General features: G+C 50.3%; 1 protein-coding gene across 4 annotated transcripts in view; it reads right to left on the bottom strand.

Annotated features, from left to right (window-relative positions):
- CASKIN1 (CASK interacting protein 1) overlaps positions 1-12,943 on the bottom strand; it is a 148,038-nt gene that overhangs the window by 10,716 nt on the left and 124,379 nt on the right. For all 4 annotated transcript variants that reach the window (XM_081965356.1, XM_081965358.1, XM_081965357.1 and 1 more), the window contains 6 exons: positions 9,011-9,115; positions 7,682-7,803; positions 6,925-7,012; positions 5,620-5,717; positions 4,430-4,540; positions 475-576 (listed from right to left, as the gene is read on the bottom strand). In XM_081965356.1, coding sequence (XP_081821482.1) covers positions 475-576; positions 4,430-4,540; positions 5,620-5,717; positions 6,925-7,012; positions 7,682-7,803; positions 9,011-9,115 — 626 coding nt within the window. The remainder of the gene's footprint in view (positions 1-474; positions 577-4,429; positions 4,541-5,619; positions 5,718-6,924; positions 7,013-7,681; positions 7,804-9,010; positions 9,116-12,943) is intronic.

The raw sequence follows: 12,943 nt of genomic DNA, 5'->3' as shown, positions 1-12,943 counted from the left end.
TTAAAGCTGATCTGACCGAAGCCATTTTGAAGATTCAGTGTTGCCACACTGGAACTGAGGGATACGGAGGGGGGGGGGGTGGAATAGAAATAGTTGGGGTTTTGTAGCCAAAACAAAATACTTTCTCCTGAGAACCAAGGACAGTCACACACCTGGTCAGAGAGAGAGGAGGCGTGGCATTACCAGGCAACCTGATGGCACTTTGATTGGACCCTGTGGCTGGTTGTTTGGGGAAGGGGAAAAACTTTCAATTAGGTGAAAACCGCGGGAATCTTCAGAGTCGGTTTTCACCAGAACTGTGCTTATATGATATATCCAATAAAACTATTCCTTGAAGAATCTACCTGCCTCGGAGTTTCGTTTGCTATGGGTGTATTACTTGGAACCCTGACAGTTAGGACTTCCCACCTCAGGGCGATACACCCAGCCTACTCCTCCCCAACCCCAAATGCAGCAAGATATGAGGCCACTCACTGGCTTGTATTCTGGAAGCCATTCGGGAATGTTGAGGTTGTTGATCTCAGAGGCAATCTTCTTTCGGTGTCCCGGCTTGGTAACCCCAATGGCCGTCAGGTCCTAAACCAAAAAGAATGACTCCATCATACGAGCCCCAGAAAGCAGCAAGCGCAACTAGGAATCAATACAATATTTGTAGCTCAGGATTGAATTGTGGGGTTGTTGGTGCTCCCTGACGTTGGTGGTTTTCTTGCAGATGTTTCATGACCCAACTAGGTAACATCACTGCTGGAAAACAGGAGGGTATGCTTCTCATCTTTTTCTTTTATGCTAGTGCCTTGCCTTGTCATTGTTGGCGGGAGTGCTGTTGGTGGCTCCTTGATTAGGTTGTTGTCTATTGATTGTCTGAGTTGGCAATTCCTTGACTGAGATATTGCTTTTTTATTGTTGCCCTAGTGTTAATCTTGACGATAATCTCTGCTCATCTGGCTGTCGGTTGTTGGCAAGAAAGTGTTCTGGGTTTTTTTGTTTCCTTTTTGGCTTTTTGATTGTCTCATTTGAAAGGTGTGTAGATGTTGTTTATCTCTATGTGTATATTGATGGCGGATTTCTCTGAGTGCCAGGCGTTCAGGAATTGTGTAGTGCGGCGGTCTCCAACTTTTCCAGTTTGGCAGACCAGCGGGTGGTGGGAGAGGTGATGGATTAGTGTGAGCAGCGAGCGTGTGTACAAGCATGCACAATTCCATTTGCACTAGTATCCGCTGCTTATGCAAATAGAGCCTCGCACATGAGCTAGTGCGCCTGCCATTCACGCAATTGGAACTACAGGTCTGTGCACGTTCGCTCTCTGCTTGGTGGCCCGGTTCTGAAATGGGCTGCGCCCCAGAGGTTGGGGACCCCTGCTCTAGCGTTTTTGGACTAGGTTTGGTCTGGGAATGGCTGTGGAGGCCCAACCGCAGAGAAGATTAACTTGCACCATCACAGGCAGTAAGGCAAAGTCAAACTCGCTTCCCGGGATGTCATGTCGTTTCTTGGCCTTTTCAAGATGCTTTTTCACTTCCCAGCCCAGCCAACCACTTTCACAGACCTTCATTAGCCCAGAAAAGTCATATTTCCAACCTCTGGTCTTGGTCTCCAGAGGAAAAGTTCCTTAGTCTTCACACCCTTGTCCAAATTTGTCACTCCCTCCCTACTTAAGATTACTGTATTTTTCGGAGTAAATAAGACGCACCTTTTTCCCCTCAAAAGTCTGGGTGCGTCTTATTCACTGGATACAGCATTTTTGCCTCCTGAAACCCCGCCCCCTTCGCAAAAATGGATGTGCGTAGGCTTTGGGAGGCTTGCAAAGTGCTCCTGGGGGCTGGGGAGGGCAAAACCGAGCAAAAAACGGCCTGGTTTTTGCCCTCCCCCCCCCAGCCCCCAGGAGCACTCTACAAGCCTCCCAAAGCTCTGCGTGCCATTTTTTTTGTGCAAAGAACGGGGAGTGCAGAGGGTTTGGGAGGCCTGCAGAGTGCAAAAACCTTTTTTTTAAATTTACCTCTTCAAAATCATGGTGCATCTTATAGTCCCAAAAATACATCTTATAGTCTGAAAAATACCCAGTCCCTTGGGTGAGGTGGGCAGCGATAAGTAAATGAAATAAAATCCCCATTTACTTTTTCCAGTCTTCTGTCCCTCTTTATTCTCGATCAAGCGTATTCTTGAATAGTGTATTCTTGTGTGTATTCTTGAATACACTAGGCCAGATTTTCCCCTTTCCATTTTTGCTTTAAAAAGGAGCTTTTGTGGGTCTTCCTTGCTTTCAAGCTAACAACATGTCTTATTTACATCTTTCAAAATGTTGCTGCTTCATCTTCATGACTCTTTCAGTCTGTTAGTCTTAAAATATATTTACAGTGGTTTAGCTTCTAGCACGGGACACCATGTGGTCTTCCCAGTTCTAAGCCAGCCTGATTCTCCTTTGATTCTGATGCCAACAAGATCAAAGTTATGCGGCGTCCTCTGTCTTGTCTTCTCGGGGTCTGGGCCAGCCATCCACTCTCCCACCCATCCGCCCAGAAATGTGATACATTAAGATTATTTGCAGGAGCACCACTTGAGTTGACATCTTCTAGCTGACCACGGTTGATCTTGTGAAAGAGTTAAGAAGAGTTAAATCCAGATGAAGGACAATCAGTCAGTTCTAGAACAACCAGCACAGCTGGGAAGCCAAAACACATCGCAGGAAAGTGTTGGCAGAGGGCAAAACACTTCTTGCCAAAAAAAAAAAATCTGCTTGGGTGGATTTTGCAAATCGCCAGGAATGAAGCAGGACTCAAGGAAGATTTTTTTTCTCTCCAAGAATGACTCACATTCTATTTAAGTTTTTAAAAAACAGACTCCTTAAGCTCACTTTGGAGAGGAACAGAAGGTGCCTTAGAAAGGAAATTAAGCCTCTTACAATCTTACCGTGTTTCCCCGAAAATACGACCTATCCGGAAAATAAGCCCAACTTGATTTTTACATTTGCGCCTAATATAAGCCCTGCCCCCAAAATAAGCCCTAGTTAAGACCCTTCTCCCTCTGTCCCACTGTCTGGTTGTACGAGGTGGGGCGAGGCGCATGCATAAAAATCAAGCTAGGGCAAGGGTGGAGCTGCCCCACGTACCCCACATCCACTTACTTTAGGGCCACGGCAGCCGGGCCTCCCACGCCCTGACATCTGCAGCCGCTTGGGGCCAGATGCCGCATGGCACATCACACCGGTGCCACCCCTTGCGGCAGGAAGCCACATGGCATGTCACAACGGTGCTGTCGGTCATGTGCGCAATGACACAACAAACCACACGGTCTCCTGCCGCAAGCAGTGGCACCAGCACAATGTGGCTTCTGGCCGAAAGCGGCTGCAGAAGAAGAAGGAAACCAGCGCGACAGGTGTCAGGGAGTGAGAGATCTGGCTGCGGTGGTACTGAGGTAAGCATGTGAGACATCTCCTGAAAATAAAAGCTGGTGCTTGCTTTGAAGCCCAAAAGAAGAAAAGACCAGGTCTTATTTTCCGGGAAGCACAGGAATAAGTACAGGTAGAGGTTTTTCCTATCCATTCGTGTCCAACTCCATGGTGCTAATCTCCGTTTCTTAGCTGAGGGAGCCAGCATTAGCCGAAGACATTTCTGTGGTCATGTGGCCAGCATGGCAACATATTGCAGCGCAGAGCATATGGCGAAACATGGGAAACTGTTGCCCTTCCACCAAACAGGTACCTATTTATCTACTCGCGTTTTCCTGCTTTCAAACTGCAGGATCTGGGGCAAGAGCTGGAGCTCGTCCCGTTGCACAGTGCTCGGGTCTCAAACCCGGGCTGTCATGCTCAGCTCCTTAACCACTAATCCATTGCGCCCCAACAATCATAATAATGCCTGCACTCTAAAGCGGGGGGGGGGGTTGCCCTCTTCCTTCCTACAGTTCCAGTGACAGGTATTGAGGCCAGGAGCGAGCGCCGGGTGAGTCAACAAAAATCAAGATGATGGCATCAAACATTAAAAACAGGCAGAATTTTGATTCTGTCCCCGTGGATGCCACCATCCTGCCTTTTTCCAAAACCATCCCTTGTGGAGATCTCTGCATTAAGAGACCCATCCTACTTTCTCTGCCAAACAAATGAGTTTAAAAAGTCTGCGAGGAATAAAAGGCATCCAAGAACTGGGTTGGTTGGCTGCAATTTCCTTCCTTATTCATCATTTTGAGTGGAGATGCTCCCACCCACGTGGCTGCTGGCCGCGGTCAACACATTTTTATGAGCCGCGTTAGCTTCGCTTTTTAAAAAAATTCTCACTTCTAGGGTTTAAAAATAGAGCAGTTCTTTTAAGAAGCCATCAGGAGGCTCCCTCCACTCCGCCAGCCCTTTTCTGAATTGAGCGCCAAGCAGCCAACTCCTTAGTCCTCCCTCTTCCACCCCCACCCCCCACCCCATTTTCCCCAGTAAGAGAGCCCTCACCTCAGGGGTCATCCGGCTGATCGTGGGAATGTCATAACCAGCGTTGATGAAGTTGGAGGCGTAGAGTTGCAGCTGAAACTTGTACAGCCACTGATAGACGGCCTCTGAGCTCTGGGTGGGAAGAGGGGGTGCAGGTCATTCTTTATAGATGTCACGTCTCTTTAGAAAACCCCAAATAATCACCTGCCTGAATGCCCGAGAGCAGTTCTTTTTTCTTTCTTCCTATGCCGTCTTCCTTCCAGCCTCGTCACTAAGATCCCCCTCATTATTTTGGGATCTCTTCCTACCTGCAGAATCTCTCTCCTGGCAAGAAATCAACCTGCAGTTTCCTCCCCTTCCTTCCTTCCTTCCTTCCTTCCTTCCTTCCTTCCTTCCTTTCCACATTTGCCTCATTCAGTCTGAGGAAGGGGTTTAATGTGCCTGAAAAGGCAACCATTGAAAAAAAAAGGGAGGGAGGGGTCTCATACATGGAATCGTATCCTCAGAGCTCAGGTCAGCTGGGTCCTGACTGTCTCATGAAAAGCAGGGGGAGCCAAGAGAACCAGAGCTGCCAAGCAAAGCCTGCAGCCTTCCCCAGATTACCCCCCCACACACACACACACCAGGTAAGTGGAGGGGTGGCAGCCTAGTTCCTTTGGAGGGAGGGGAAGATAGAGGTAAAGGAAGAGCTGCCCCCCCCCGGACACTAACAGCCACAAAGCGGCACAGAAAACACTCAACTCTGCTTTGCATTTGGGGGCTCATCCACTTTTCTGCAGCCCAGACGTGGCATCCTTAACCAAGCTTCCCCCCCCTCCGCCCTCTCCTCTCCTTTACGATAGGTTGGAAAAGTCAGTTTGTACATAGAAGGGCTCCAAACTCAATCCCTGAGCCACGTCCTGTCTCTGAACTCTACCAGGCCACCTTTTGGGCAGCTCCTTTCTCCAGGTTTTATTCGGAATTCCAAAACGAAGGAGACTTGAGGCGGGAAGTGGTGGTGGTGTTGGAGAACAAGGGACAAAATGGGTGCTTCGTCTGTCCCTAAAAACACTCCCAGCCTCGCCTAGAAGCCCAACCAAACACAGAAGATTACAGCTGCCCCCCCCCCCCCAGGGAATGCCATGGGCTGCAGGGACCCTCCGGGCACTCTTGTCCAGCTCTGTCCTGCTCCCCCCCGCTTTGGAAGCTGCACGGTGGGTGCCCAAACTTGCCTTCCCCTCGGACTGCGGCTCCACCTTCTTGACCTGCTGCTCCCCATAGGGCTGGCTGGGGTACGGTGCGCTGCCCAATCCTGGCGTCCGGGAAGAACCTGTCACAGAGCAGGCAGGAATTCTCAGCGCAGCGGAACCCTGGAAGGCGCTCCCTGCGCAAAGAAGGCCCCGGGGACCCCCGTGGGCACATTCCCTGGCAGGACAAGATGGCCGGCCACAGGACATTGGGAGGAACGGACTAGCGTGCCGGTGCCACAGCACAGGGGGCTTGTCTGAATGTGGGTCGCTGTCAGCCTCTCGCCTCCGGAGCTGCGCAGGTGCTCTCTTTCCTTTCAAGCCAGAGCAGAGGCAAAAGGGAAGATGGGAGGCGCAGCCTTACTCGGGCAGCACCTTCCTCCCACCAAACAGGTGGCAGAAGATCAAGATGGCAGCCAAGGTGACCTTGATGTCCCCAAGTCATGTTCAGCCATCAAACCCTCTACAAGGATTGCGACCCACTTCCAGTCCAGCTAACACGCAAGGCCTCCGACTGGACCCAAGGGCTAGTGAGACTTCCGGCATCAGACAGGCAACCGCCCCTTGAACCTCGGGAGACCCTGAGTGGGCCCAGAGCTTTCCAGCTTTGGGGCTCCAGAAAAGGACAGCTCCAAAATTAAAAGCTGCTTCACAGAAAACACAGAGACACCCCCCCAGCCCTCCCAGCCCCCTGGCAGATCCACAACCAGGCCAGCATCTTGGAAGAATAACCCTGGACACAGATCAGAGCAGCCTGGTGGTGCCTTCTGCCCCTCACTCCAAATTTAAAAAGCCCCTTCCCCAAGTGAGGGTCTAGACCCTTGAGATCCAGAATCTCAAGATAGAAGGCACCCCAGAAAGCAGCCCTTGCTGACCCCCTCCCTTTCGCCCCCTCCTGCCACCCGGTAGCTCTTGAAACGCTCCACCGAGGGGTCGAGCGAGGAGCAGAGCAGCAATGCATTTGGGGGGGGGGGTAAGAAACGACGCTCCAAACCCAACCGAAGGGGGTAGCAACCCCAAGGTGGGAGACAGTCTATCCTGCGATCAACAGCGCTCTTTGCACAGAAGGCAGCTTGCATGCTCAACAGAGGCAGGGGGGGCTGTCTTGTTTTCCCTCGGCTGTCCTGCCCTCCCCCCCAGCGCTCCCCACTAACCGAAGCAAGCGAAGGGCTGGCAGCAGCAGCAGAAGGAGAGGGTCATGTCCTCCGGGAGAAGCCGCTGGTCCTGGGAATAAGAAACGCTCCCGTGGGGGGACAGAGGGACCAGCTGTCCTCCGGAGCATCCACGCACCTGCGGGTGAATCCACCGCCTTGGCAGGCCCGTCGCTCACAGCAGATTCTTGCACAGACGCCTTCTGGGAAAGGACAGTTGCCAGCAGCTGAGAGAAATTGGGGGAGGAACAGCAAGAAAGCGTTAACCAGAAAAAAGAGCGGCAGGCGAGGAGGACTGGCGGGTGATGGGGGGGGGGGGGGAGAATAGAAAAACAGGGACTCAGGAAGCCTGGAACCAACCGAGGGAGAATCAGGTGCTTTTCTCCCAGAACTATGACTCAGTTGGCAAAAGTGGCAAGCTGCAGCACGGAGGGCAAACGGGTGGCACAATGGCACTGCCTGCTTGGCATTCCTGGCTGCAGCCGAGCCAGCTCGAAAAGAGAATTCTGGTGCAGGCAGGCCGCAAAACGGGTGATTTGGGAGCTAGTGGCCTGCCCCTCCTCCTCCTCCTGGCCCAGTTTCCCCAGGGAAGGAACGGAGCCCCCTGGGTCACTGACCAAGCGCATGGCATCGGAAAGGGCGAGCAATACAATCTGCAGCCACAAGGGGGCAGTAGAAGAATGAGCAATGTCAAGGATGGGCAGCTACTTGTTTGTTTCTGGTGGTAAAATTTATTGGCTGCCCATCTAACCACAGGGTACCCACGGGCAGCTTGCGGTCTTAAGAAGATTAAAAATATACAACCAGACAAGGGGCCATCGGGCGAGACTTGCACCAGCCGGTGGGCTGGAGAGCTCCCGGTTTAGCTCCTCTGGGGAGCAGGGACTCGGGCTTACCTTCACGCCTTCTGAGCCAGGGTGAAGGGCCCCGTGGCCTCCACTTCCAGTGCTCTGGCCACTGCCTGAGCTCCGTCCACTGGTGATGCTTCCAGTGCTGCCTACGCTGCTGCGGTCGCCTCCTAGTGGGGGGGGGGGAGGAGGGGAAGACAGTTGGCAGGATAAAGGACAGCTCCGTCCTACGATGGGCAGCTTTGCCATCCCCCCCCCCAAACCAAGGACCGGGTGGGATCCCACATGCCTGTTTTTTTGCCCCCCCTATCCTGCTGCTGAAATTCAGGCAAGCACCAGAGTACAGGTCAAATGGCTGTCCACCCAAAACAGGCATATGGATGGGGGGGGGGGGGAGGGGGGAACTCCCTGTTCAGAAAATCCCATTAAACCAAAAACTCTCTTAAATGTCTCAAGGAGAAAATCCTTATCCTTATTTACTGCAGGATATCTTAAAATGTTTCTGTAAAGCTCCTTTAACAGGTTAACAGGCTTGGAAGGGACCTTGAAGGTCATCTAGTCCAACCTCCCACCCAAGCAGGAGATCCTATATCATTTCTGACAAATGGCAGTCCAATCTCTTCTCGAAAGCCTCCAGTGATGAAGCTCCCACAACTTCCGAAGGCTACTTCTGTTCCATGGGTTGATTGTTCTCACTGTCAGAAAAATTCCTTCTTATTTCCAGGTTGAATCTCTCCTTGTTCAGTTTCCATCCATTGTTCCTTCTCTGGCCTTCAGGTGCTTTGGAAAATAGCTTGACCCCCTTCCTCCTCTCTGTGGCAGCCCCTCAAATATTGGAAGACTGCTATCCTGTCTCCCCTGGTCCTTCTCTTCATCAGACTAGCCATGCCCGGTTCCTGCAACTGTTCATCGTATGTTTGAGTCTCCAGTTCCCTTTCTTGAAGTAGACGTTATAGGAGGAAAACCAGGCGCCTCCCTCTACAGTAACCGGAGACCAGGAGGCGCCTGGCAGCATTTTATGCAATTCACAAACTTCATTCAGAGGCAGAAATGCTGCAGCTCCTCCTGACTTCTTCTTTTTGGGGTCCTCACTTGCCCTCCCTCACTTTGTATAGCGTTGGAGGTTGGAGAGAGGGATATTAAGGGAGGGGTTGTGTTTCCCCCCTCCCCAAAAGAGAGGAAATGCTGCTTTTGTCTCCAATTTCACCTTCTCCATGACCCCTCCCACCTTGCATCACACAATTGCCTCTCTCCATCAGCCAGCCACTGCCCAAACTCCCCGCAGGGCTTCCTCTCAGGAACGCACCCCCACCCAGGACCCAGGACCCTTGAATCCCTGCAGCCAGCTTGTCCCCCTGCCCTTCCTTCTCCTCCTACCTGCGAAGGGTTTCCGGAGCACCCAGATTTCTTCTGGAGGGGCCGGCGTGGTCGCAGAGCTGCCGGGGGACAAGTGGGAGGGGCTGGCATCCGACCCCCGGGAACCTTTGAGGTCAAAGAGAGCACCACGATCCAGAAAAAGGAGGGAGAGAAAAAGAAAAAGAAAGAAGTGAGAGAAGGAGACAATGTTGCATGACAGAGAGGGGTTTGGGGGAAAGTTTTGAGAGCATCCTCTGGACCCCTACCAAACCCCAGACTGGAGGGAGTAGCTTGTTGGAGAGCGTCTTGGCTTTTGCAACTATTTTTTGACCTCACAAAGTCCAAGAGTCTCTATAAGGGCCGTGGTGACGCAGTGGTTAGAATGCAGGATTACAGGGTAGTTCTGCCCACTGCCAGCAGTTCGATCCTGACCGCCTCAAGGCTGACTCAGGCTTCCGTCCTTCTGAGGTCGGTTAAAATGAGGATTCGTATTGTTGATGCCAAGATGCTGACTCTGTAAACCGCTTAGAGAGAGCTGTAAAAGCTCTGTGAAGCAGAATATAAGTGCTATTTCTATTTATCTTTCCATCATTTATCTATTATCTCTCTCTCTATCTACCTCCCTCTCTCTCTCTGTCTATCTCTCGGGTCATGATGGTTCAGTGGTTAGAATGCAGCATTGCAGGCTGATTCTGCCCTCTGCCAGGAGTTCGATCCTGACCAGCTCAAGGTTGACTCAGCCTTCTGTCCTTCCAAGGTGGGTAAAATGAGGAGAGAATGTAGGGGGCGATATACTGACTCTGTAAACCGCTTAGAGGGGACTGTAAAGCACTGTGAAGCGGTATATAAGTCTAAGGGCCATTGTTATTTCCAAAGTGTGAAGCCCAGCTTGGCTAGTGTTCCACTGGCATCCAGGTTGCCCCATCATATTCGTGGTCATTGGGACCAGGGCAGTAGTTCTCAACTTTTTCTTCACCATGGACACCATTTCAGTACCTTTTGTGGCACGGACCATGCCCACCGACCTCCAAGACTTAAGATTTAAACCATAACGTTTCTTCCAGCCTTCGTGGACCCCATGATGACATCACACCCACACACGGGGGGGGGAGGGGGGTTCCACAGACCATAGTTTGAGAACAATAAATGAAGGGAGCTTGACCAGGGCGAAGAGTCTGCAAAGGCTACAGTCACCTATACAGTCCTACTTTAAGACAGCGGATGGTTTCCCTAATTTGATCCTTGTGGTTCGCTCTGCATACCTGAGGCTCGGCTGTGGCGGCTGACAGATACTGATTAAAAGACCACATCGGCAAGCTCTTTTTTTTTAAAGCAGGAAAACCAACATAGTGTGAAAAAGTCCTTTTTCTGACTCCTCTGTAGTCAGTCAAAGGCTCCTGGGGGAAAAAAATCGACCTCTCGGGCAGTGGCGTTTGTGCAAACGGAATGCAGTGGCCATCCTGATTGTGCTCTTTGGGGCATTGAGCATCCCGGGGAGAGGATGCAGACTCCAGGGAGAAGCCCCTCCCTCCACTCTGGAGCCCCCCTACTGAAAGTGCTGGGCTCCAAATCAGTCCTGATGGAAAAACCCGGAAGTGAGTGCAGCTGCTGCACCACAAACGAGTTTGATTCACTTCCTCTCGTGCTCCAGCCTGCCTTCCCCGGGGTGGCACCATTCAGGTGTGCTGGCATTTTGGGTGTTGCAGTCCCAAGGAAAATGGATGCAGCAGGATGGGAGCTCCAGAACCTCAAAGGCCCAACCTCTGGGGATTGAGCTGGCTGGTGAAGAGGAGGAAAAGAGCTGCCCACAAGGAGTCTCCTTCCATTCCCCACCATCCAGTCAGAGCTGAAGAAGCTTCTTGGATGGGAACCGAAATGTCTTCAAAGGAAAAAAAAAACCAGCTGCCTCTTGAAAAAGCACCTTTGGGATAACCGTGACCTGATGACTAAGCATCTCCCTAGACATTCAGGAGGAAAAGAGTTTTCTGTCCATTCTCACGGAAAGTGCACAACCCTGTATTAATTATAAAACAGTGTTTCTCAAACGTGGCCCCTTAAAGATGGATGGACTTCAGCTCCCGAATTCCCCAGCCAGCCAAACTGCCATTCTGCTGGCATTTCAAGCTGACATCCTGACGTTAGCAACTGGGGGAGGACAGTTTGGGATGTAGGGAGGAATTGGGGGGGGGGGGGGGACAGAACAGTGGTGGGATATGATCAGTACACCCTGGTATGGGAGTACTAGTGCCTGCTGGGAGCACCAGGTACCATTCCAGTACGGTGCTCTGGAGGGCCCACCTGCCTTCCCATCCTCCTTACTGGTGTTTGAACTGATCGGGGCTTACATGCACCGAGCAGCTGCAGCATCGTGGGCAGTAAGTACACATGCGAGCGCTGCGTGCGGTGGACGCCTGGCCCCATTGCACCGTACCGGTTGCAACAGGATCCAGAACCCACCACTGGATTAGACCAAGCTGGGTGAGGCCCAAGGTCAACCCCCGGAATGCAGAGCTGGAAAGCCCAAAAACTGAGGGTCCGTTGCCCAAACAATACAGGACACGTAATTGGACAGTGACTGATAACAGGGGGGTGGCCGGGGGAAATGGAGAGTTAATTGTATTGTTTAATTGTATTGTTTGCGCATGAAAACATCAGATCCAGCTTTGCTACTTCTGTAAGCACTTAAGCTTTACTCTTGGTGAGCCATGGGCCAAGAGTCCTTCTTTATTAAGATGATTGAATGGGATGGTTGACATTACACATCTTCAAGTTGTCAAATTTGAGAAACACTGGATTAAACACTTGTGAAAACAAGACTCCAAATCCTTGAAGAAGCACCCAGGGCCTGGGAGGGTTGGCTCGGGTAGTGGAAGGTTAGGGAAGGGAGATGACAAAATGATAAAAGGATCAAGAAAACAAAACAGAACCCAAGGCTTACACACTTGCTCTCACGCCCCTTCTCTTCTCCCAGGACATCTGCAGGGCACAGCCAAGAAACTCAACGAGAGCCATGATGGCAAAGCAAGCAGGCAGAGATTTGATTGCATCAAGGTGTCGCCATCTTGACTTTTTTTGACCATCCTCTGCAGTCTCTGACTTCTCCCATTTTTCAAACCACTGTCTCCAAATTCCATTTCCTGTAGGTGTCTCCAAATTCAGCTTTCTCCTGGAAGTAATTCCTGGAGTAATTCCTGGCCCTCCAGCCTCCACCCCATCTGCAGCTACCATTCTCAGCTGGGTGAAAGGATCTGGATAGCTGGCCCTTGGTTTAGCCACCCAGTTAGTGTTCGTACATAATTTAATTATATTGATAATTTTATTCATCACTCATGCTATGTGTTTTTAAAATAATTCACTGCTCTAATGTTTTACATTTTGATAGACATTTTATATGCTGTTTTGTGACTTATTTATGCATTAATGGTATATTTTGTTATGCCATACACATCTACTGTATATGGTAGATACGAGAGAGACAGACAGAAGATAGAAAGAGAGGATAGATAGAGGATAGATAGGTATGAAAGGTTGGAAAATAAGAAAAATAATTAAGCCGAAAACAATATACATAAATAAACATAGAACTGTATATAAAAGTTGGTAAATATGTAAAATATCATAAAAATGTATAGGTAAAATGACATAATGACTGTAATATATGGTAAAGAGAGAAAAACGTGTATAGATAAGACAGTGTAACAATGTACAAACTGTTGATATAACGATTGTAATATATGGTGAAAAGAGAAAAACAATAAAAATTATTTTAAAAAAAGATAGAGGATAGATAGATAGACAGACAAACAGACATGAGAGAGAGAGAGAGATTGTATGTGTGCAGACACATAACAGAATAGAATAGAATAGAATAGAATAGAATAGAATAGAATAGAATAGAAATTTTTTGGCAAAGTGTGATTGGACACACAAGAAATTTGTCTTTGGTGCAGATGC

Source organism: Natrix helvetica (assembly GCF_964273705.1).
Source record: "Natrix helvetica genome assembly, chromosome: 13".
Lineage (NCBI taxonomy): Eukaryota > Metazoa > Chordata > Lepidosauria > Squamata > Natricidae > Natrix > Natrix helvetica.
This window is presented reverse-complemented; position numbering and strand designations above follow the sequence as displayed.